The 25792-nt window shown below is 42.6% G+C and overlaps 2 protein-coding genes and 1 pseudogene across 2 annotated transcripts in view; 1 reads left to right on the top strand and 2 right to left on the bottom strand.

Annotated features, from left to right (window-relative positions):
• The window catches only part of LOC145357150 (titin-like), a 182327-nt gene extending 162906 nt beyond the window's left edge, over positions 1-19421 (bottom strand). The window contains exon 1 of the mRNA XM_080210307.1: positions 19097-19421. Within this exon, the coding sequence (XP_080066433.1) occupies positions 19097-19421 (325 nt within the window). The remainder of the gene's footprint in view (positions 1-19096) is intronic.
• On the top strand, positions 3641-3820 carry LOC145357169 (U2 spliceosomal RNA; annotated as a pseudogene).
• On the bottom strand, positions 9640-16790 carry LOC145357133 (uncharacterized). Its single transcript, XM_080210292.1, has 3 exons — positions 16634-16790; positions 12214-12266; positions 9640-9988 (listed from the first exon to the last, which is right to left on the bottom strand). Exons 1-3 carry the CDS (start codon positions 16788-16790, stop codon positions 9713-9715), a joined length of 486 nt encoding a protein of 161 aa, XP_080066418.1. The 3' UTR covers positions 9640-9712.
• Positions 19422-25792: the final 6371 nt, after the last annotated feature.

Raw genomic sequence — 25792 nt, 5'->3', positions numbered from 1 at the left:
AACGAGAGAGTACAGAATGTAGTGTTACAGTCATAGCTAGGGTGTAGAGAAAGATCAACTTAATGTGAGATAGATCCATTCAAAAGTCCAATGGCAGCAGGGAAGATGTTCTTCAGTCGGTTGGTACATGATCTCAGAATTTTGTATCTTTTTCCCGATGGAAGAAGTTGGAAGAGAGAATGCCCAGGGTGCGTGGTGTACTTAATTATGCTGACTGGTTTGCTGAGGCAGTGGGAAGGGTAGACAGAGTCAGTGAATGGGAGGCTGGTTTGCGTGATAGATTGAGCTACATTCGCGACATTTTGTACTTTCTTGCGGTCTTGGGAAGAGCAGGGACCATGCCAAGCTGCAAAACAACCAGAAAAACTGCTTAGTATGGTGCATCTGTAAAAGTTGGTGAGACTCTTGGGGATGTGACAAATTTCCTTAGCCATCTGAGAAAGTGGAGGCGTTGGTAAGCTGCTGCTCATGCCATGCAGGATGTCATGACCTTATTTTGGATCAACCAAAAGTTCTACATTGCCTATCAACCTCAATCGAGTGGGATAGTGGAAAGGATGAATCATCCTTTAAAAACCCTGATTCGGAAAAGTGTAGAGCAAAATCATTCCACGTGGGACACATTATTACCCTTTGTTCTGATGATAGCACAAAATACAGTCTCAAATTCAAATGCATTTACTCCACATGTTTTAATGACTGCACATCCCATGAGGAGAATTGAACTTCTTTTAGGATTGAACTTTTCAGAATCTGAAATAATTGCGCTTAGTCATGAGAGAATTGTACAGCAATTGCTGCACAATGTTCAAGCTGCCCAGGTATTAACCGCTGTTAAAATGGGACATAGAAGGAAGCAAAGTAAGGCTTATTTTGATGATAAAGTGAATCCAATAATGAATAAGGTGGGACAGCAGATTTGTCTCTCCTAGAGATACTGGACTCCATTCCATTATAGATAAAAGTGAGTCCATCTCTGGAAAAGATTCTGGAAAGACTGGATGGTATCGTGGAAATCAAATGAAAGTTTCTTGTACTCAGTGTAATACATATGTTTTCAACGTAACATATCAATACTGTGTTACGTTGAAAACATGTGGCCCGTACGCTCATTGCTGTTCTTTTTGGTTTGGTTTTTCTCCATCTGATTCTTCATCAATGCAGACTTTGCAGACAGATAATCAGATAGTCAGACAGACAGTCAGTCTGATATTGCATCAACCCTGTCACAGGGATCAGTGAAGCTCGCTTTGGGTACGAGATGAGCAAAATTGTTAGTTAGATTCCTCGATGTGAACAAGGGGACAAGTGATGAGCTAACAGGTGTTCAGATTGTAGAAATTCAGGGCGAGGGAAATCTGGTGAAGAATGATACGGTTGGGCAAGTTCCAAATGATGAGATGATTCCTGTTCACCAGGATTAATCATTTCTGATGCCCAAGAGCTGATTTTCATTCAGTTTGTTTTGGCATTGAGCGTTTAGCTTTTAGCTTTAGATTGCTAGGGAAAATCTTACAACCTCACCAGAGATGTTATCATCCAAATCCAATTCTTCATAAATATCAAGAAATCCTCCATAAACAATAATATCTCCATAAACTGGTAAACATTGTAAATCAACCATTTCTGGAAATTAAAATAATTCAAATAGGAAACTGGTTGTAGACTGAACAAAATAGAAGGTACTATCTTGATTCCATTTTAGAGTGTTTTTAGATGGAGTTTTTTATGGAAATCGTTCTCCTTGGATCAGTGATCAGTGCGTTATCGTGGAGGTGGTGTTTTGAGATGAACATACTGAAGACCAGTTGGAAAATCTAATCTTTACTCTTTGGAGAGTGGCATATTATGAAAATGGACGTTAACAGGTTGAATTTGATGTGTTGGTAATATTCAGGTGAGAATATCAATATGTGGGAGATTCTTTTGTCAGATGGTGAAACAGCTCTGACCGTGACATGATTCAAATCCAATCTGACCCAGATTAAAGTTGTTTTATCTTGCCGGCTCCATCTTGTTTGAGATTGTATGTAAAGCCTGTTTTCCTCTAAATGGGACGGGTATCACAGAATTCCTGTGGTGCAGAAGGAGGCCATTCAGCCTATCAAGTCTGCACTGACCACATTCCCACACAGGCTCTCTCCCCTTAACCCAGTTAGTCCCCCTGATGACAAGAGGCAATTTAGGATGGCCAACCCACCGAGCCTGAACATCTTTGGACTGTGGGAAGAAACCGAGGCACCCAGAGGAAAGCCATGCAGACACGGGGGGAGAGCCTGCAGAATCTCCATAGGGATGCAAGCTGGGAATTGAACCCAGGTCACTTGCCCTCTGCGTCAGCAGTGCTAAACACTGTGCCACTGTGCCAGTAGCTTTAAACCAGATAATTTGGGGTATTTCTTATGATGATGAACATAGGGATATTTAGAGGGAATCACTTAAAGAAGATGATTATGTTTTTGATCACATAAAGAGATAAACTAAACCTCCCACTTCAAAACATAGTGTAGCTCCGACAACAATACCTACACCCAGTGTGGACACTAGTCCTAAAGTAACCTCAGGACCACAAAATGGTTTGGTTATGGAGGAAGCTGGTAAAATTCTACATAATCATGTCCATTACGAATTAATATCTGGAGTGTCAGATATAACTGGGATTCAACAAACAGAATAGTTTCCTTCTCTAATTGGGGATCCGTTTTCATTCTGACTCTGAAGTTCTTAGAACAAGAGGCAGGAAATAGTGAAAGGGAAGTAAATTTACAATCAAATAGTCAGCAAAATAACAAATTGTTCAATGACTTAGCAACAGCCTGCGGTGTGAGCATTTTGAGTGTTAAAACACTTGATCCAGTCAATTTGGATAATAAACTAAGAATTTTAACACAAAAGATCAAACAGACTTTAACTAACATAAATGCTAATGATCAATTGAACACTAAAGGGGAGTTAGTTGAAAATCGAGTTGCTAACTATACGGTTACAATATCAGAAGGACATTCTGAGACTATAAATCAATGCATTGAAAGAAAAATAACAGATGATGGTACTGGATGATAAAACATCTTCTGTAGCATTTTAAACAAGTTAACCAGGGAAAGGTTCCATCTTGGATTAGCAATGAACAGTTAGAATATTTGATTCATGGAGAGAGACATCTGAATATATCGGGTTGTCAATTTAAACCGCTGAGGGGGTTTGGCTTGAGAACAATTGTAGAGGAGAAGCCTGAGGAATGATGTTGGGGATTCCAAAAATTCCAATAGGTGAAGTTGGTTTAAAGTTTTCTGAAGTAGAGTCTGTAGGAATTATTGAAAAGGACATGTGCATAGGGTGTCATAATATCTTCCCATAAGCCGTTGAGAAGAGGGATCGATTAGTAGATACTAATCTGAATAAATGTCAACAAACAGATGAAATAATTACGTGTCCTAACCCATATATTCTAACAAAGAGGTGTTATGTGGTTTTAAAACAGATGTGAATTTAAGTTGCAGAAGAGAAGCTAAAAGTCTTGACAGAAATATTGCAAGAGTAGCTCATAAGAGTAGGGGAGAATATTGTGTTACCTCCTGACTGAAGAGATGTCGCTATGGTACATTGATAAGAAATATTCCCAACACTGGTTTTTGCTTTAATTGCTTCTCGGCCTTTTGGCTAAGATCAAGTGTAGTATCAACTTGCTGCACTTGGTTGAAGTCATTAGGTTACATTTCAGCTTCTTTTGAAGCAACTTTTTAAAGTGGCATTTTGGCTTTTTGGCTCAGATGCAAATTAGATCAAGCCTTGAAGGAGGAGCTAGGATCATGTAGATCAAGCCCAAGACAGGAGGTGAGAGCCCTGTCTTGTCAGCTTGGATCGGGAATGTCCCAACTTGTTGGGACTCTGAATTGGCTTTAATTTGACTTGATTGGATTGGAATAAAGTAAACAAAAAAAATTGATTTTTGCTTTAATCCTCAAATACCAGCTGGAACAGGCTGTATGAAATTCATTGATACTCACAAGAGAGAGGATGTTCCTTTTAATGTTACAGATGATCTTTTACCAGAGATCTAATATAAATCAAATTGTAATTTTCTAATGTCCATCAAACATTTACTAAAGTGGTTCAAAGAACTGAAGAAATTAAAAGCGACCAATCAAAACGACTAACTGGTGGAACGATTTATGGGACTGGCATATACATATGCAGATTCATCCATGGGTCTATCTAATGTCTCATGGTGAAGTGTTAATAACAGTTTGTACTTTAATTAACAGCAATAACAATGAGAATTGTTAAGAGCTACAATCAAGCATGTTGGGAATTTTGGACAAGTTGTGTTGAAACACTGGTAAAGGCCAGAGAAGATTGAAACAAGTCATGACCTGTCCAGTGAGACGTCAACTGACACTTGGTGTGTCATTTGGGAGTTGTTTATGAGAAACTACATCAAACACTGTGATAAGTTTCCAATGGTATTCATGGTTAAATTTCAGAGAATATTCTGGTAAGATGTGCAAAGTTTAAAATAAAAAGAGGAACTTTGAATCATTTCCTGAGAGAAGCTCGAAGGTGGGACTCAGAGTTTGTCATTGCTAGTTAGAAAATAGATCTGTTGTAAATGGTGCAGAGGTGATAATGTTGGTCAAGAACTCCATTGCATTGTAGTGTTAGATATTGTTAAAATGGGCAGGAGTGAGAAGTGAAATCTAGTTTAATAAAGTTAATGAATTGAAAGAAAAAGAGTGGGAGCATTAATATGAATTAATTGTTTACTACAGAGGAACATTGTCTCTGACAGAATTTCATAAGATCATATCTCATTAAATGTACTTTAAACAACAGAAACTGTTGCAAACGAGAGACATGTTCTGTTTGCAGGATTATTATCACTGCAGTTTTCAGTGTGTATTGCACACAGATAATCGGGATTTTACTGCCCCGCCTGCCACGGGAATCGGAGCGGGAGACGGGCAGACAGTGAGAAGCTCCATTGACCTCGGGCGGGATTTTATAATTTCAGGACAAGTGAGAATGTAAAACCTCCCCCCACAATTTCAAACAATGACCAATTAAAGGCAGCTTCCATTTTTAAAATGTGGCTTGACTAGATTTTTAAAAATTAAATTATCCTTAATTTCCCATCCATAATTAATAATGCAGTTTACTTTATTTGGTGAATGTATCAATGTTGTGCTAATACATTCATCAGGAGATACAATACATCATACATATTATTCATTTATATTTGCTAAGTACTTTGTGCCATTAAACTTAGGAGACTTCCCAAATCTGGAGACACATGAGGCAGACAAAGCAAATGTGTGTGTCTGTTCCCAATAGCTCGTTCTTCCTGGACCTGGTCACAAGCCTGAAGTTAGGGACTATAGCATGAGGGACGACACTCTACATCAAGACATTGCTGACTGAGTATCTCTCCCTCTTACCACCCGCCTTCAGCGTATTGTAACAGTTTTCAGGATGATAATCAAAGTGTTTGGTCTTGTTAGAACCCACCTTCCATTCCCATCAATAGCAGAAACAGGACTCAAACCTGGAGCTCCAGGCTCAAATACAGAGACTCTACCCACTGCAACACAAAATCGTCTTTTGTGCCTTTACACATCTCCAAATATTTAAACATCTCTGCCGTATAACCTGAAGACTAGAGTTTAACTCACATTACATACGAAATAGGAGCAGGCATAGGCCATCTAGCCCTTCGAGCCTGCCCCGCCATTCAATAAGATCATTGCTGATCTAAAGTGGATCAGTTCCACTTCCCCGCTTTCTCCCCATGACACTTAATTCCCCTGTCTATCAGAAACCTATCTATCCATGACTTAAATATATTTAGCGTGGTAGCCTCCACCACTTCAAAGGGGCTGAAAATTCCAGAGATTCACCACCCTTTGAGTGAAGAAGTTCCTCCTCAACTCTGATCTAAACTGCAGCCCCCCCCCCTTATTTTGAGGCTGTGCCCTCTAGTCCTGCAATCCTTTCTAAGCAGGAGGCATCTCTCTACCTCTACCCTATCCATCCCCTTCATTATCTTTTATGTCTCTACAAGATCCCCCCTCAGCCTTCTTAACTCTAACGAGTCCAGACCCAGTCTATTCAGTCTCTCTTCATAGGCTAACCCCCTCATCTCCGGTATCAGCCTAGTGAACCTTCTCTGTACTCCCTCCAAGGCCAATATATCCTTCCGCAAGTGCAACGACCAAAACTGCACACAGTACTCCAGCTGCAGCCTCACCAGTACCCTGTACGGTTGCAGCAAGACCTCCCTGCTTTTATATTCTATCCCCCTCGCTATAAAGGCCAACATTCCATTCGCCTTCATTGATTATCTGACTGTTACTCACCAGGCAGAGAGCAAACGAGGAGAATCAAAATCCACATTGTTCTGTTGGAGATCAGATCAGTGCTTTTCATCAGTCACCCAGCTCCTGTGTCTCACGCTGAAATAAGACTTGAATATAAATTGTAGAAGGGATTTAAAAGAGGAAGAAGACAGCAGGAAGTTATGTCATGAAGGCTCAGTCATCCAGATGATGAAATCTGGTCCATGAGGTCTAGAAGTTCTGTTAGGCATATCTAATAAAAGAACTACACCAGCTTAGGACAGGGGGTTAGCCAGCTTTATGTATTCATTACTACTATCTGGCACACTTGGGCTCTTATGACAGGTACGAATAAACAGCTGATTTAAAACCCCAAAACCTGGTCTGGCTACTTGAATGGAACAAAGTCTCCAGCAAGACAAAGTGTTGAGCAAAGACAGCCCCTCAACAGTTTTATGAAAATAACTTAAATATAAAGTTTCATTGATAATTTGTTTTAATTAAAGCAACAATTCTGTCAGGGTGAGGGGATCTGATGTTGAGTAGAACAACCTTCGCTGCTCCATGTACCAGAACCACAAACAAATTTTGTGGCAGATTTTAGACAGAAAAGGACCTCAATTCACAGAGAAAATTCTCTGGGCAAAAGTAAATTGTGATTGAGTAACTGGGAGGCAGAATCAATTCCAATGTGAGGATATCTCTGCTCAACTCCCTGACATGGGGCTGTGTATTTCCCTAGATGTAGTTGGTGGTGAGTGAAGATGGAGAATGAAACTTTCTTCAAACAATGAGTGCATTAAGCTGGCTAACCCCCCCAACCTGAATGGTTTACCCTGTTTCCTTAGACTCTGACCCCTGGTTCTGGACACCCCCACCATTGGGAAATTCCTTCATACATTTATCTTGTTCAGTCATGTTTGAATTTTATAGGATTTTATGACATTCCCCCCATTCTTCGAAACTCTAGCTATTAGAATCCGAACCAGTTCGGGCTTTCTTCAATTGTCAGTCCTGCCATCCCAGCAATCAGTCTGGTTAACCTTCACTGCACTCCATCCATAACAAGAACATTCTTCCTCACATAAGGAGACTAAACCTGCACACAGTATTCCAGATATGGTCTCATCAAGGCCCTGTATAACAGCAGCAAGACATTCCTTTTCACAGCAACTTCATTGCAGTGTTAAAGTAAGCCTACTTGTGACTCTAATAAATGAACTTTAAATTGCTGCTCCTGTACTCGAATCCTCTTGATATAAAAACCAACGTACGATTTGCCATCTTTACCACTTGCTGCACCTGCTGGCTTACTTTCAGCGACTGGTGGACAAGGACACCCAGGTCTTGTTGCACGTTCCCCTTCCCCTATCTATAACCATTCAGATAATAATCTGCCTTCCTGTTTTTGCTACCAAAATGGATAACCTCACATTGATCCACATTACACTGCATCAGCCATGCATTTGCTCACTCAGTCAACTTGTCCAAATCACAATAATGCATCTCTGCATCCTCCCCACAGCTTACCCTCCCACCCAGCTTTGTGTCATCTGCAAAGCTTTCCCCTCTTTGCCTAACCTCTTTCTATTTCTTTCCACCCACCACAACAATTTATTCAGCTTTCCCTGAATGTGTTTGTGCTATTTCCTTCAATTAACCTTTTATGGTAATGAATTTCAGATAGTGACGCTGTCTCGGTAAAGATGTTTGTCCCGAGTTCCTTATCCCTTCCCTTAAATTGAGTCATTTAGCATTACTGCATTACAGGGAAGGCTAGATAATCACAAAAGGGAGGAAGAGAAGAAGGATTTGCAGATAGTGTGAGATGGAGAGGGGCGGGAGGAGACTCAAATGCAGTGCAGGACTAGCATTGAGCAGGTGGGCTGAATGGCCTATTCCTGCTGCAAATTCTCAGCAAATTCTCGATCATCCAATTTTGGAAATTTCCAATTATTCAGGTTCATATTTATTATCCTTACCAGGTTATTGTGCGGAGTCTTGCCTCCTTGATGACATAGAATGCCAATTGAGACTGAAAAGTGACAATATAATTTCTAGCTTGGCGACAGATTCCAGAATTTTCCAGCTGTTCATGTCCTGCCACCGCTGCCAGAGAGAATAGAGAATGTGGCTTCTGACCAATTTCCATTTACTGCAGCGGGACAGGAGAATCCCAGTTTCAAGCAAGGTTGAAGATTCTGCCCCAGAGACTCAACCCACTGCAACACAAAACCTTCTTCTGCACCTTTACATGTCTCAAATATTTAAACATCTCTGCCGTATAAGCTGTCGACTAGAGTTAAACTAACATTGATTATCTGGCTGACCAGCTCAGTCTGTTACTCACTGTAAGAAGTCTCACAACACCAGGTTAAATTCCAACAGGTTTATTTGGTAGCAAAAGCTTTCAGAGCGTTCCTCCTTCTTCAGGTGAGTGAAGAGTTGTTATTCGTCATTATTCACAACTCTCCCTCTACTGTCCCCCTGGACTTCCTTCTCAGCAGAGGGAACACTCTGCTCCCCATGGTCATTAGTAACAAGTATGTCATCCTGCTGCTGTGCCAAGTTACATCAGAGCACAGCAGACCACCACCATGTAGGGGATCCTCTGGGGACTGTACTGCAGGGCCCCTCTGGGGACTGTATTGCAGGTCCCCTGTGGAGACTGTACTGCAGAGCCCCATTGGACCTGTCAAGGCAGCAGGAAGGCATCTTAACCATCCCCTTGCAATGTCCGATCATAGCCCATAGGTACTGTGAGCCTTGCTGTCGCGGTCCTGGTTCATTCTTTTAAAAATGAGTAGCAATCTGTGCCTACATGACATCACGCTGGTGGGTGGGAAAATTCAATGAGGTTTGAAGATTTGACTTTAACCTCTCTAATGAAGTTATAATGCACTGAAATTGATGCAAATCTGGTTCTCACCCTCCCTGGGAATGGACCTGATCGTGGCATCAGGGAGGGTTCGGGAAGATTCTGATCTGAAATCTAACAGGTGCAAATCCCATTTTTGCCCTTTTGTGATATTTTGCGGACACAGTGGGATTTGCTCCTGAAGCCAACACAGTGGCTAAATTGTACCTGTTATGTTATTGGTAGGCTGGGAATGTGGGGGTGATGGATATTGAGTGGGATAGAAAGCTCGATATTGGGACCACTGCTATTTCTCATTTATATCAATAACCAGAAGCTCATTGTTCACTGATTAAATACGATGATGATACCAAATAGGAAGCGGCAGTAAAACTGGAGGGAATAACTCAGAATGTTCAAATAAATTGACAAAATAAGTTTGTGGACAGTTCATAGCAAATGAAATTTAATTGCAAAGTAAGAAGGAGTAATATTCATCACATGCTCTTCATGAATACTTTTCCTAATGAGTTATGTTAGTATATATTGCCATTTCAGATTCATCAAAGTTTGTGTGTTGTTCTTTGGGAGCTATCATTGAACTTTGACACATCCTCATTGTTAACCGAGTGCCTCGACCTCTGAACTCTTCAGGCTTTTGAATCTGCAGTTCTGCATATGTGACTCCATCCTCATTGTTAGTGAAGTGGACAGTTTGCTCGCTGTGTGTTTCTGCTGAGTTCCCTCGATTGTGCTTTACACTGGCATACAGAATGTTCTCTTCTACAACTGCCAATTGCTGCAATACAGAAAATAAAGATCCAATTTATTTCCATTTAACTTGAATGGTGATTTGTGGAGAAATCGATTTCTCGATTATTGCAAATCAATTCACAAGTGATCGCAACATTCAATAATCCATCTCCAGCAGTGAAACACATCATTTGTCCCAACTCCACATAAACCTGTCCAGTTAATCTCATCAAAATAACATTCAAATCCTTCCCTTCCCATGTGCTTATCCAGCTTCTATTTGAACGTATTTCAGCTATTTGCCTCCACTGTTCCCTGCGGTGGAAAATTCCACATTCTGAACACTCTGGGTAAAGTTGTTTCTCTTGAATTCGTTGCTTGATGAACCTTTTTTATTCACACATTGAATGTGGTCGTCGTTGGCTGGGTCAACATTTGTTGCCCATCCATAATTGAGCTGAGAGACTTGCTCGGCCATTTCAAAGGGCATTTATGAGCAGATGTCAGCCTGACCAAATATGGGCAGCAGATTTCCAAAGGGAAATGTCCTTGAAGGACATTAGTGGATGGGTTTTTACAGCAATCAGCAATAGTTTTGTGGCCCTCATTAGACTTTTAATTCCAGATTTTTATTCTGCTGTGGTGGGATTTGAACCAAGGTCGCCAGACAATGATCCTGGATCTCTGAATCCCTAGTCCAATGACAATACCATTACCCCAATGCTTCCATGTTATTAATAGCTATCCACGATTTCTGATCACTGCTTGCAAGTGGAAACATCTTTGTTATCTCTAACTGAATCTTGAAGATCTCAATCAGATCATTAATCAGAGAAGGGAGGCCCAGCTTGCTGAATCCAACCTTAAATTTTAAGTTTTCCAAGGCAGAATGTGATATGGAATTTTGCTGCCATCCAGTGAAATTGTACCTCATACCCTTGACAGACCTGATGAAACTTTTGGGGTTTTAAATCAGCCTTTATTCATCCTTCAGCGAGGATGTCTGCCTCCCACAAGGTGGCGTACTGGTACATGGCACGGACTATTATAACGTTGCGTATCTTACATATAATTCTCATACACCAATCACAAGGACACATTTGTTCAGAACTCATTGAGATCCAATTACAGCGAATAGTTCTGATAACTTCATTTATGTCAGGTGAATATAGTTAACCAGTTATAGCCTCTATATGCTTGTCTAATTATAATGATTAATGACTAACGAGGTGTGCTTACATGGTTACACCACCCAAGCATCCATGCCTGCTGTTATGTCTTATGATTATCAGAGTTCTTTGTTCTGTCTTTTGATCAGCTTGTGTGTGCTGCCTATCTGTAATTGTGGGAACTGCACTGAAACATCTTCACAGCAGCTTCCCAGTGAACTGTGCCGTAATTAATTCACAGGGGAACAGGACTGCATTCAATGATTCAAACCCCTTCAGAATGACAGCATCTTTCATATTACTATCTCACAGTAGAACCAACAGTGATCCTAAATTAGATTTAGAATTAGCTATGTCCACATTTAATAGAAAGAAGTACATTTATGTGGAGTCTTCAACATAGTAAAATGCCCCAAGACCCATGGCAGCATAATCAGATACAAACAGAAACTAAACCAAGGAAGAAGATATGAATGAAGTTGACCAAAATCTTTCAAGGGTTTAAGGCAAAGATATTTTAAGGAATGCTTTAAAGGAATAAAGAAGTGATAAATTGGACAGAAAGTATTCCAGAGCTTGGGGACTAAATGGATGAAGTTACAGCAAGGCCAGTCTCTCATCACCGAACAGGGGGACTCATTAGCTTTTGTTAGCATTTTCTTATTCTCAATGTTTGTTCTGTTTTGGCAGTAATACTTGAGACTTTACAAGAATATACGAGAGCGTAAACTGACAAATGTCATCAAATCCAAAGTTGGGATGAAATAATTAACGAGGTCTCATTTCTGACGGTAAAGCCAAGGTCTGTCTCTCTTTGTGTCCATCCAATGAGATTAAAGATTGGAGCCAATCCAAGGTGTAGTTCAGTCAAACAGCATCAATACATTTAAGGCAAATCTACAGGAGCAAATGTGTGTGAAAGGAACAGAAGCTTATGCTGTTCGGGTTGGATAAAGAGGGATGGGAGGAGGCTTGTTTTGAGCATCAAATCCAGCATGGACCAGTTGGCCTGAATGGCCTGTATCAGTACTGTAAATTCTACATCATCCACGTTTGAAAATTTCCAGACATTTGACAGAGAATTCATACTGAATCTCCTCACCTGATTGTCATAAAGATTATCGTTGTCTCTTCCATGACCAATGTCATTTGTATCTGAAAAATGAAAATGTTGACATTGAAAAGGCTTTAATCAGAATCTTAGTTATACTTAGAATGTCTCAACTGAACATGTGCTGCAGGGTACGTGGCCCCTGCATTGATTTGCATTTAAAGAAAGGTAAATGAGTTGTTATCTTTTGTTACGGATGAGTTACAAATGGGGAATAAGTGAGGCTACACCTGCAGTGCTGTTTGTAGTTTTTGGCTCCAGATTGGACATACCCATCTTCAGTTCACTGCGCTAATTCCCAAGGAGGAAATTGTGTTCTGAGGACAGACTGAGTTGCCCAGGTGTAATAACCTGAGATGAACTGATATGGTTAAATTACAAACTAAAGGATTTATTGATTGGGATGAACTCTATACAATGTAGGGTTTAATGGCACAATGATACAGATCTACTCCTAACAATGTCTTGGATTCATCAATAGCCTCCAGCCCCCGGGGCTGCAGGCTCTCACTCCCAATAGGCTCCCGACAGGCTTGTGCACTTGCACTCTATTGGTTACGGTCCAGTCACATGGCCCCTGAAGGATTGTACAATAAGGGGGCAATGGGACCACACCAAGCCGATATTCTCTGCTGTTCAGCAGGATGTGAGATGATCTCATTGAAAAATTTTTTAAAATCTTAATTGAATTCACAGGGCAGATATGAGAAAATGTTTCCTCTGACTGGAGAATCTAGAAGACAGAGTCCATAATACCATAAGGGCATATGATATTGGAGCAGAATTAGTCCATTCAGCCCATCGAGTCTGCTCCACCATTCAATCAGAGCTGATTAGTTTCTCAACCCCATTCTCCTGTCTTTTCCCCACAACCTTTCATCCCTTCACCACTCATGAATCTATCTATCTCTGCCTTAAACCTGTCACAGTCCCAGAGCACAGTGTGGGCCCATTTACTGAGATTGGATGAGGTTACAGAAGGTTCCGTATCTTTGGAATTCTCTTCCGCAGAGAGCTGTGAATGCTCCACCATTGAGTACATTCAAGTCAGACTCAATAGATTTTTGGGAGTTGGGGAACTAGGTTCTCATACTGAAAGATCACTTCAAGATTTCCCTCACACAGCTCAGCAAAGAAATGACTTGGGGCAAAATTTTCCCATCCTGTCCACATTGTGAATCGTAGCGGGCGAGATAGGGAATTTGGTGGACCATTTAAAAGGTCCATTGACCTGGGATGGGAATTTCCAATCTTGGGGCATACACGGCCAAAAAAATTCCACCCTTGGTCATAAACAGATCTACATGATCCTATTGAATGGCAGAATAGATGGGCTGAATGGCCTACTCCTGTTCCTATTTCTGATGGTCTTATGATCTCTATCACTCTAAACCCATGTTGAGTTTCAGTTGCTCCAGAGTTCACAGGGTTATTTGTTGTTTCTGAACAACAGTAACAACTTCAATATTCTTCCATGTTTAACACATCTATATTAGAATGTGCAGGATACCAGAATCAGAGATGTTTGTTGATTGCAGCAAATTAGGTTCTCTTTATATTCTTCAGAAAATTATTGAAATCTAACAAAATGATTCTGGAGAAACAGAAACTCACCCTTGTCAATTCGCCTCCGGTACAAAAGTAGAGAAACAGCAAACACCACAAGAATGGCCCCCAGCCTCCCGAGCACAATGTAAACCAGACTGTGACACAGAGAATAGGAAATGAGCAGTGTTGGACTTTACAATCATAGAAAGTTAACAGCACAGAAAGTGACTACTTGGTCCATCATGTCTGTTGTGTCTAAAAACCAGCACACCGCTCCCCCCCTCAACCCCGGCAACAACCCCCTCCACCCCACCCCCCCTGCCCCCCCGCCCCCCAGTGTAGGCCCACTCTCCAGCATTTTGTCCATTGCTCTGCAGATTGTCCAGACATCTTTGAAATGAATTGAGTGTTTATGCCTCTGTCACACTTTCAGAAAACTGCAGCCGTCTGGGGGAAAATACTTTTCCTCATCTCTCCTCAAATCTTTCTACCAATTTCTTTAAATTTATGCTCCCCAGTTCACTGATCTCTCTACAAAAGTAAACTGGTCCTTCCTGTCCACTCGATCCAGGCCCCTGACAATGCCCTACATCTCAATCACTTCTCCACTAAATTAAGGAGAACAACCCCAGACGACCAAAATTTTCTTCTTGGCTGCAATTTTCCAGTCCTGGCAACATCCCTCTAAGTCTCCTTTCTGATAAATCCTTTCTGTCATGAGATGACTCGAACTGCACACAATACTCAAGTTATGGCCTAACTAATATTTTATATATTTCCAGCATTATCTTTCTGACCTTATATTCCATACCTTGGCTAATAAATGAAAGGATTCCATGTGCCTTCTTAACCACCTTATCGATCTGTCCTGCTACCTCCAAGGACATGTGGACATTCACTCCAATGTTTCTCATTTCCTCTACATCGCCCAGTATCCTCCCATTTATCGTCTAACCATTTGCTTTATTTGGTCTGCTCAAATGTATCACCTCACACTTCTTTGGATTCAATTCCATTTGCCACTTTTCTGCCCGCCTGACCAGTCCATTGGTATCATTTTGCAGCCGATAGCAATCCTCCTCGCGATCTACCGCATGGGTAATTTTCATGTTAACACTCCCTACTTTATGTCTAAATCACTAATATGTGCCAGGAAAAGCAGGGGACCTCGCACTGAGCATTGGAACAAATCCAATCACAAAAACAGCCACCAACAATCATCTTTTGTTTCCTGCCACAGCTGGTTCTTGGGCACTTGATAAAGGAAGTGGGATTTTGAAATTATATAGCGCTTTTCATGACCTTTGAATGGTCTAAAGCGCTTTACGATCTAGGAAGTACTTTTAAACAACTGCCACTGTTGTTATATGGGAAATGTGGCAACCAATTTGCACACAGCAAAATCTCAGAAACAGCAGTGAACTTTGACCAGATCAATATTGGCCATTTCTTCAGGGTTCTCCTTGTTTGCTTTCTCTGTAGATAAGCAGTGACTTGCTGTGTATTTCCAGCAGATTTTTCATCATGTTGATCTTTAGTTGGTATTTTCTCCTCATCATCATTGTAGCCTTCATGTTTACATTGGACAACAATTTCTGCTCTTTCTGTATGTCCCAACTATGTTAGGGATTGTGGGGGTTTTAACAAAAAAAGAAAAGACTTGGTTTGCACACATAGATTCAAGCAAACACACAACAGGTTGTAATGAAGAGCTGCTCTCTGCACTCCATTAAGTACAAAACTGACAGTAACACAGCAGCCTGAGCACGCACCCTAATGGTGTCACATCAGATCAACCCTTTTTAAAACTCGCAGATTCATTGTAAAGCGAACACAACAATATTTCGCCAAGGTTCCTGATCTGAGAGCTATTGAAAAATGATGCCCAGTCTCCTGGATCATCAAAGACTGGACATATGGCCCAAGATGCGTGTCAGGACTCTGCAGATGACCCAACATGATGACCTCCATGGGAATTGCCTGGGACATTGGAACTCCCAGTGGACAATTCTGCTGTTCCCTGGATCCCTCTGTGAAAATCTTCAGCTCTGGGTAAGAGCTTCAAACAATTTATTGGGGCTTACCTGGATAATTACCCAGGAAATATTAGACTGAAAGAATCAAGTTTAATTTTTGAGTAGACACAGAACTGACCCCTGAATAATCACACTGACCCTCCTGACCTCCCCCCTATCTTCTGATGAACGTCCTGACACATCAACTATCACCCCACATCTGACTATCACATCTGACCTTGTGACTAAGCCACAACCTGAGCCAATCCGATTATTCTCTGTGACTATCCTTTGCACCCACCACTTGATTACCCAATGTCCAAATCTGATTAGCCTCCAATCCAGGCTACCCCTGCCAACCTGACACAATTACCACCCTATTCATCTCCCACCTCATCAACCTACTACCTCACCCAACTGCTTCCCTCCCCATCTATCACCTCACCTATCTGCAACCCCATCAATCTCACATACTTCTGACCTCACTCATCTGTCTTCTCACCCACCTACCGCCCTTGCCTCCAACTACCAACACATCTATACACCTGTCTCCCTATCCAGCTTACACCCTACCCACCCGTGGTCCTACAGAGTTGCAATGGAATTCTCCGAGGGGCACTGCACACCACAGATCTGGAGGACCTAGACTCAGAAAATCAGACAAGAAATGTGGAGCTGAGTCGAGGATGGAAAGCATTGAGTGAAATGGCAATCCAACAATGATTGCTGCTCTGTGACTGACCCAGGACAATAAATGAGATCCATCCTTGTGCAAAAGATGTTAAAGAGGATTTAATCACTCACACAGAATCCATATCATTTAAACACTAACAATAAAAACAATGTACCTTTCAGAAAGTTTGGAGTTTGGAATTGAGGAATGTGTTGGTGATACTGTTGAAACTTCACAAGAATTTTCAGGTCCGACTGAAACAAGAAAACAACATTCAGATCAGCCTCATTTTCATTGTTGTTAAACGAGAGAGTCACATTGAAAAGTGGCATCTCGACCTGAGGGAGAACCTTGTTGAGGGAGCACTTCATCTTGGGATGTGGGTGTCACTGTTTAGGCCAGCAATTATTGCCCATCCCTAATTGCCCTTGAGACAATGGTCATGAGATGCCTCTTGAACCGCTGCAGTCCTTGTGGTGTAAGTACATCCACAGTGCTGTGAGGGAGGGAGCACCCATCGCATCGATGCCACTCAAAGCCAAACCACTTGACTATTCTAGTCCCATTTTCCAACACGTGGCCCATAGCTTTGATGCCTTGGCATCACGAGTGCACATCTAAATAATTCTTAAATCTTATGAGGGTGTGTAAGGCACCAGGGAAATTTACCTATTCCTCCTGGAAGAGGCCCGTGCAATCATTTACATTTAGCTCAAAGGATGTATGGGTCAGCAGTTCAACCAGACAATAGTACAGTCAACAGCAGAGCACAATCTCCGTGCTGTACAGTGATATCAACACCTTTCTCGGAAGGAAAATTTGAACTCACAACCCATTGGTTTCAGAAATCAGGCTGCTACCAACTGAGCCCCTTCTGACACTGACATATTTGAATATTAAACATTCAAACAGGTTAAAGTCCTCATTAATTCTGAACTATAGTTAGTGTTTATGTTAACACTGAGTAATTCAGTGTTTAGAACATGGAATTCTGAAATTTTGAGCAACATTTTGTGATGATAGAATTTTACGGCAAAGAAGGAAATTTGGTCCATTGCCCTCCATCGCTATGAAAGAATTTGCCATTTAGAATCATAGAATCCATGCAGTGCACAAGGAGGCCATTTGGCCCATCGAGTCTGCAGTGACACTCCCATTGTCATGTCTTTTTGCCAAATCGTCCTGAATGTCTGCTCCTCTTTTGTTTCCATTGTAAAAGCTATTATTGATCCAGGTTCAAATGCAATCCATATCTTAATAATCATTTGCATCAATAAAATTCTCCAAACTTCTCCTCCTGTCCTTGTTGTGGTGATCTTAATGTATTCTCTCCAGTATTTATTCACTCATTACTGGAAATAATTCATAGCCTCAGATAATTTTGAACAGATGTAGCAGATCATTTCCTTCTATTTTAATGAGTCTCTGCCGGTGTCAGCTGTTGGTAGCACTCTTGTGTCTGCATCCACAAGGTTCTGTATTCAATCCCTATTCTAGAACTCAGAAATCAAAGCTGACACCCCTGTGCAGTACTGAGAAAGTGCTGCACTGTTGGAGGTGCTGCCTTTTGGATGGGATGTTCAACTGAATCCCCAATCTGCCTGCTCTACGCGCACATGGTTAGCACTGCTGTCTCACAGCGCCAGAAACCTAGCTTCAATTCTGGCCTCGGGTGAGTGCGTGGAGTTTGCACACTCTCCCTGTATCTGCGTGGGTTTCCTCTGGGTGCTCCAGTTTCCTCCCACAGTCCAAGGATATGTGGGTTAGGTGGATTGGCCAAGCAAAATTGCTAAATTAGCTTGGCCAATCCATCTAACCCGCATATCCTTGGACTGTGGGAGGAAACTGGAGCACCCAGAGGAAACCCACACAGACAGTTATGGGGATAAGGCTTGAGCGGGATTGTCATTGGCAGAGACTCAATGGGCTGAATGGTCTCCTTCTGTACTGTAGGATTCTTTGGATTCTCTGAATCTGTGGATGTATAAGATCTATGGCACTCGATCTCCTGAAGAAAAGACAGGAGCGTTATCCCAGATCACTTGGCGATATGTATCCCTCAGTCAAAAACAGGTTCTCAGTTCATTATTTTGAGTTTGCTGTGTGCAAATTGGTTGCTGTGTTTCCTGCCTCACAACAGTGACAGTGCTTCAAAAAGCATTTCATTGGTTGGAAAGTGCTTTGAGAAGTCAGGTGACTATGAAAATAAATGTGAGACATTCTTTCATTTTGTAAGTGAGGCCTCTTAAGATGAGATCATTTCACATCAACTTTTTAACTCTCTATCCTTAACATTCATCCTAAAGCAAGAGACATCAGCTAAAGGTTGTTTTTCACAATTTGATCTCCAAGAAATGGGAACAGGAATGGTTAATGAAGATTTTATCAATCAAGTTCTGTTTCATATTAATGGGATTACTGCAACGTTTACACATGTTTGGGGAATATCTTATGATCCTGATTATTTTAATCAATATTTTAATCAGTAACTTTGTTCCGAGTGGTTGAGGGACAAAGCAGAGTGAATTTTGTCATTGCAGTCATTCAGGGAGACTTTAGGAAATAAAGCAGCAACCAGCTTATTTAAACATCAATTAATATTTCACTGGTCACATTGTATGTTTACACTATCACTTACCAACGCTGTTGATCTGTGTCTCATAACTGCAAGTCTCCCCTGATCTGTTGATCACTGACACATTAACCATTTCACTGGATTTGTCTCCCTGGTTATTTGAGGCTGTGCAGTAATATTGATGATGTTGCTGTGTGAAGGATTGACAATGTAGATCCAGTTTACTGGTGTCAGAGATCTTTGAATTTCCAGACGGGGTCTTTTCATACCATGTGTACTGAATGGGAAGTGATCCCTGGACAGACTCACAGGAGACGGATACTGAGCCCCCAGAACATGAGGCATTTGGTGGTGAGAGAAGTTTAAGTTCAGGAACAGAAACAAACATTCAGAAACTGAGTGAACATCTAAAAAATCAAACTCTCTGTGAATTTCAGCTCATCAACCTCCCATTCAGGGTCAGTCATGTTTTAATCTCACCAACACATCTCGGTCTCCATATCTCTCCATCCTCCAAGCAGCCTGAACTATAACGTCTACTATTCCATCAGAACATAGCAGCTCTCCAGATCAGACCATCAACCAGGATCTAAAGATTTAAATTAATTGATGAATTGATTTGAGGAGATTTGGGGAGATCGGTTAATTCACTCGGGGGATGTTGAGAGTCTGGAACTCACTGCCTGGAAGAGTGGTAAAGGGTGGGAGAGGCAGATAACCTGATCACATCCAACAAAATGGATTAAACTTGAGATGCTGCAACCTACGGGGCTCTGGATCAAGAACTGGATGGTGGGATTAGATTGGATTGCTTGTTCAGTCAACCCAGTGTGACATAGTGGGACAGTGATTAGCACTGCAGCCTCACAGCACCAGGGACCCGGATTCAATTCCAGCATTGGCTGTGCGGTGAGTGTGGAGTTTGCACGTTCTCCCCATGCCTGCGTGGTTTTCCTCTGAGTGCTTCAGTTTCCACTCACAACCAAAGATATGCACATACTCATGGAGAAGCGATAGCCTTGTGGTTTTAGAACATAGAACATAGACATAGAACATCACAGCGCAGTACAGGCCCTTCAGCCCTCGATGTTGCGCCAACCAGTGGAACCAAACTAATGATCCTCTAACCTAAATTATTCCAATATTTTCCACATGCCTATCCACTGACCATTTGAACGCCCTTAAAGTTGGTGAGTCCACAACTGCTGCAGGCAGGGCATTCCATGCCCTTACTACCCTCTGAGTAAAGAACCTACCTCTGACATCCATCCCATAATTATCACCCCTCAATTTAAAGCTATGTCCCCTCATGTTAGCCATCACCATTCGAGGAAAAAGGCTCTCACTGGCCATCCTATCCAATCCTCTGGTCATCTTGTATGCCTCAATTAGGTCACCTCTTAACCTTCTTCTCTCTAACGAAAACAACCTCAAGTCCCTCAGCCTTTCCTCATAAGACCTTCTCACCGTACCAGGCAACATCCTCCGTTTTATCACGGTTAAACCAGAAACTCAGCTAATGTTCAGGGGACCCGGGTTCGAATCCCACCACGGCAGGTGGTGGGTGGAATTTGATTTCAATAAAGAAAGTCTGGAGTTAAGATGACCATGAAACCATTGTCGGTTGTTGGAAAAACCCATCTGGTTCACTAATGCCTGTTAGGGAAGGAAATCTACCATCCTTTCCTGGTCTGGCCTGAATTCTCAACTCTCCTCTGAAATGGTCTCACAAATCTCTCAGGATTGTCAATAAATACCACCCAGCCAGCGATGCCCATGTCCCCAAATGAATGAAAAACAAATATACTGACACCTCCCACCAGGCACCAGCCTCTGAATTACAATTCCTCCAGCATAATCATTGTTCTAACTGCCCTCTAGCTGCCAGACTTTGCATTGCTGCAGAGCCTTGGGATATCGAAGCTGTCAATGTCTCCTCCCAGATAAAGCACCAATCAATCATTTCAGTTGAGAATAATGAAGATAATCACTGAGAACAATTTACCGTCAGATATTTGTAGCTTTACAGGAAATATTGAAAGGAGGCCGGGCTTATCAATACCACAGCTGTACCATCCTGCATCTCCTGGGCAAAGATCCTCCATCGTAACAACAAATAATCCTTGTGTCTTGTTATCTGTGATCGACATTCTCCCTCGCCGTCCATCTGGATCGTCTGATTTTACCAAAACAGAGCACTGACGACTCCAATATTTCACATGTGACTGGGACAATTTGTCATAGTGACAATCGATAGTGATCGTCCTTCCCAAAACTCCTGTTACCTTATTTTTTGCCCACAATGCACTTGGAGCTGAAAAGACAACAGGTCAAAAACCGATCCAAAAATAATTGTTCAATACAAACAGATATATTTCAATAGGATTTACCACTGTGTTCAGGGAAATCTCTTCAATACACCTTCTAATGCAATTGAATATCTTCTTGTCTGAATGTAATGGCTGGAATTGCCAGGTTTGATCTGAAATCCGATGAGCTTCTCTCCAGAAAGCTTTGCCCACCAGATCTCTTGACATTGTCAAAAAAATCAGGTGGCATGGTTTGTGCTGCCACTTTGTCAGGGTGGGGCCTGATTGAGCTGGCAGGGTTGTCTCCATAGATTGGGCAACATCTTTAAAGTTGCCCCCCCCCCACCTCCACCTCTCACAGACATCAGGGACCTCAGTGGACAAGGAGGATATCCCTCACGTAGAGGGTCAGTCTCCCCTCAACATCCCACCATTCAAAGATCAGTGTTCTTCTCCTACACCATGCAATCATTAGGGTGACCCTACACCAGCCTATCTGCGCCAGCATTGTGGCATTCCCACTCTCACCCTCTCAGCAATGATGCCCAAACCCCCCCATTCACAGACTCCACCCCAATGCATACTCAACCTCCCCCTCCCCCATTGCCTACAAACATCAGGTCCCACCCCATGGACACCAGGACCCCACCAGTTTACAAGGGGAACAAAATCCCAAAGAATGTCCGAGGAATTCTCCCCAGCCCTGGGGAAAGTTTTTCTCGCAGACAGCAATTGTCAGACAGCAGATTGTCTGCTCATGATCACATTGCACTTTGAGGGAGCTGAGGGAATATAAAAGTAGGGGGGTCTTGCTGCAGCTGTATAGGGCATTGGTGAGGCCGCAGCTGGAGTACTGTGTGCAGTTTTGGGCGCCGCACCTGCGCAAGGATATTTTGGCCTTGGAGGGAGTGCAGAGGAGGTTTACTAGGCTGATACCGGAGTTGAGGGGGTTGAGCTATGAGGAGAGGCTGAATAAACTAGGCTTGTACTCGTTAGAGTTTAGAAGAATGAGGGGAGATCTCATTGAGACGTATAAGATGATGAATGGGATGGATAGGATAGAGGTGGAGAGACTCTTCCCGCTCAAAAAAGACAGTAGGACTAGGGGGCACAGCCTCAAGATAAAGGGGGGGCGGTTTAGAACGGAGTTGAGGAGGAACTTCTTCACTCAAAGGGTGGTGAATATCTGGAATTCTCTGCCCGTTGAAGTGGTGGAGGCTGCCTCGCTAAATATTTTTAAGAAGCGGGTTGATGGGTTTTTGATAAGAGAGGGGATTAAGGGTTATGGGGAGAGGGCGGGAAAGTGGAACTGAGCCACGACAGATCAGCCATGATCTTATTGAATGGCGGGGCAGGCTCGAAGGGCCAGATGGCCTACTCCTGCTCCTATTTCTTATGTTCTTATGTTCTTATTGCTTATAACTTGTCACTGAGCTTCCTACGTCACAACAATGGCCCTGAATCAGTTCCAGCATTGACCAGAACGGAATTTAAAACTATCCCGAAGTTTGAAAAGTGCAAAATAAACTCAATTCTATTTTTATTCCAATTGCTTAGACCAATGGTGGAATTTCACCAGTGAGCAACTCATATTAACTTAAAAAATAGTTGTAGTTGTTGAAGCTTAAAGTGATATTTACCAATGTTGCTGATTTGTGTTAAATAACTGCAGTCTTTCTCTGAAATGTGGATCACTGACACTGTAACCATTTCACTGGATTTGTCTCCCTGGTTATTTGAGGCTGTGCAGTAATATTGATGATGTTGCTGTGTGAAGGATTGACAATGTAGATCCAGTTTATTGGTGTCAGAGATCTTTGAATCTTCAGACGGGGTCTTTTCATACCATGTGTACTGAATGGGAAGTGATCCCCGGACAGACTCACAGGAGACGGACACTGAGCCCTCAGAACATGAGGCATTTGGTGGTGATAGAAATCTCAGTTGAGGAACAGACACGGGTTCTGTGGGAAAGAAACAAACATTCAGAAACTGAGTGTACATCTAAAAATCAAACTCCCTGTGAATTTCAGCTCATCAACCTATCATTCAGGGTCAGTCATGTTGCAATCTCACCAACACATCTCGCTCTCCATATCTCTCCATCCTCCAAGCAGCCTGAACTACAATGTCTACTATTATATCAGAACATAGCAGCTCTCCAGATCAGACCATGAAGCAGGAGACAAAAATTTAAATTAATTGGTGAATGGATTAGAGAAGATTTGGGACAATGGGTTATTTCACTTGGGGGATGTTGAGGGTCCGGAACTCACTGCCTGGAAGAGTGGTAAAGGGTGGGAGAGGCAGATAACCTGATGACATTAAACAAAATGGATTGAACTTGAGATGCTGTAACCTACAGGGCTCTGGATCAAGAACTAGATGGTGGGATTAGATTGGACCCAGTGTGGCACAGTGATTAGCACTGCAGCCTCACGGCGCCAGGGACCCGGATTCAACTCCAGCATTGGCTGTGTGGTCAGTGTGGAGTTTGCATGTTCTGCCCGTTTCTGCGTGGTTTTCCTCTGGGTGCTTCAGTTTCCTCCCACAACCAAAGTTATGCATATACCCATGGGGAGGTGATGGCCTAATAGTGTTATCGCTATCCTATTAATCCAGAATCTCAGTTAATGTTCTGGGGACAGGGTTCGCATCCAGCCACAGCAGGTGGTGGGTGGAATTTGATTTCAATAAAGAAAATCTGGAATTAGGAATCTATTGATGACCATGAAACCGTTGTTGGTTGTTGGAAAAACCCATCTGGTTCATTAATGTCTGTTAGGGAAGGAAATCTACCATCCTTTCCCGGTCTGGCCTGAATTCTTAACTGTCCTCTGAAATGGCCTCGCAAATCTCTCAGGATTGTCAATAAATACCACCCAGCCAGCGATGCCCATGTCCCCAAATGAATGAAAAACAAATATACTGACACCTACCACCAGGCACCAGTGCCAATGCAGGTGACTCTAGGAGGTGGAGGATGTGTGGCATATTGGGGGTTGGGACCTACTGGGGGTTCAGTGAGTTGGGGGGTTTTCACTGACACTGTGCACTGGGATTGGTGGGAGAGGGAGAGGGGAGGGCGATCAGCACTGGCCTTCTTGGTAGGGGGAGATCGGGGCTGGCCCAGGAGAGCTCTGGTAGACCAGTAGTCGGATGGTGGTGGAGAGTTGATCGGGTGGCCAGCAGTGAGGGGGCCAGTGCTCATGCGCCAATCTCCGAAGTGACAGATCAGTGTGTGTGCAGTGGCCCACTCAGCACTACGCTGCCGGACTCTCCAGTGGGATTTGGACCCGCTGACCACATTTCAGATGGAGTCAATCTGTGTTGGTGAAGCGTTCTGATTGTTGTCAAATGAGCATCTTCAGACACTGGAATTCCAACACATCAAGGAAGCTGATCAGGAAACGTGTACTCCCTGTGTTGTGGGATTGCCCGTCAGCGAGCTGCTTGTCTCTGTTCATTCCTTTGTCTTGTGGAGCTCAGGGTCTGTGTGGAGGAGGCAGTTGCTGCTATTGATGCTATTGGTCACCTGGGTCCTCATCTGAGGCCCAAAATAAAACAGTCTGAGAACCACCCATGCTGATCTGATAGATACAATCGCCAAAATATCACCCAGAAATACACATTCCCACCACTGTTGTGAAAGTCAACACCCTGTAAATACTGATAATAAACCTTTCACACAATCCAATTAGAAATAAGCAGTGAGGTTCCAATGCTTCTTGGCATCTTTCCCAGTCACTTCTTCAGCCTCCCGCATTGCCTCTGTCTTCTGCCCTTGCTCAGTAACCCGAGCAGGCACAGGTAGATTCCACTAATTGCACTGACTGAGTGATTAATAGATTGAAACTGATAACCCGTCTCTCACTGGGGGGATTTGATCACACACTGATTGACACATCTAAAGTTTCCTCGGAGATTTTTATGATCATGTGGAACATTTGGAATATGGTGTCCAATTCTGGTCACAACACAACCAGAAAGATGTGGAGGCTTTGGAGAGATTGCAGGAAAGGTTTACCAGGATGTTACCTGGTATGGAGGGGATTAACTATGAGGAGAGTTTGAATGAGCTGGGATTATTCTCCCTGGAAAGACGGAGGCTGAGGGGCACCTGATAGAAATTTATAAAATTATGAAAGTTATAGATAGAGTGAACAGTTGGAAGCTTTTCCGAGGGCAGAAATGGCAATTACAGTTTCATGATACGGGGGGAGAGGTTCAGTAGAAATGTGCAGGGGAACTTTTTTTCCACAGGCTGTGGTGGGGATCTGGAACGCATTGAACATGAGAACATAAGAACTAGGAGCAGGAGTAGGCCATCTAGCCCCTCGAGCCTGCCCCGCCATTCAATAAGATCATGGCTGATCTGAAGTGGCTCAGTTCCACTTTCCCGCTTTCTCCCCACAACCCTTAATCCCCGTGCCTACCAAAAACCTATCTA

Source organism: Carcharhinus amblyrhynchos, chromosome 22, assembly GCF_965287045.1.
Source record: "Carcharhinus amblyrhynchos chromosome 22, sCarAmb.v2.hapA, whole genome shotgun sequence".
Taxonomy (NCBI): Eukaryota; Metazoa; Chordata; class Chondrichthyes; order Carcharhiniformes; family Carcharhinidae; genus Carcharhinus; species Carcharhinus amblyrhynchos.
Note: the sequence above shows the minus strand (reverse complement) of the source record. Positions and strands in the feature narration are given on the sequence as shown.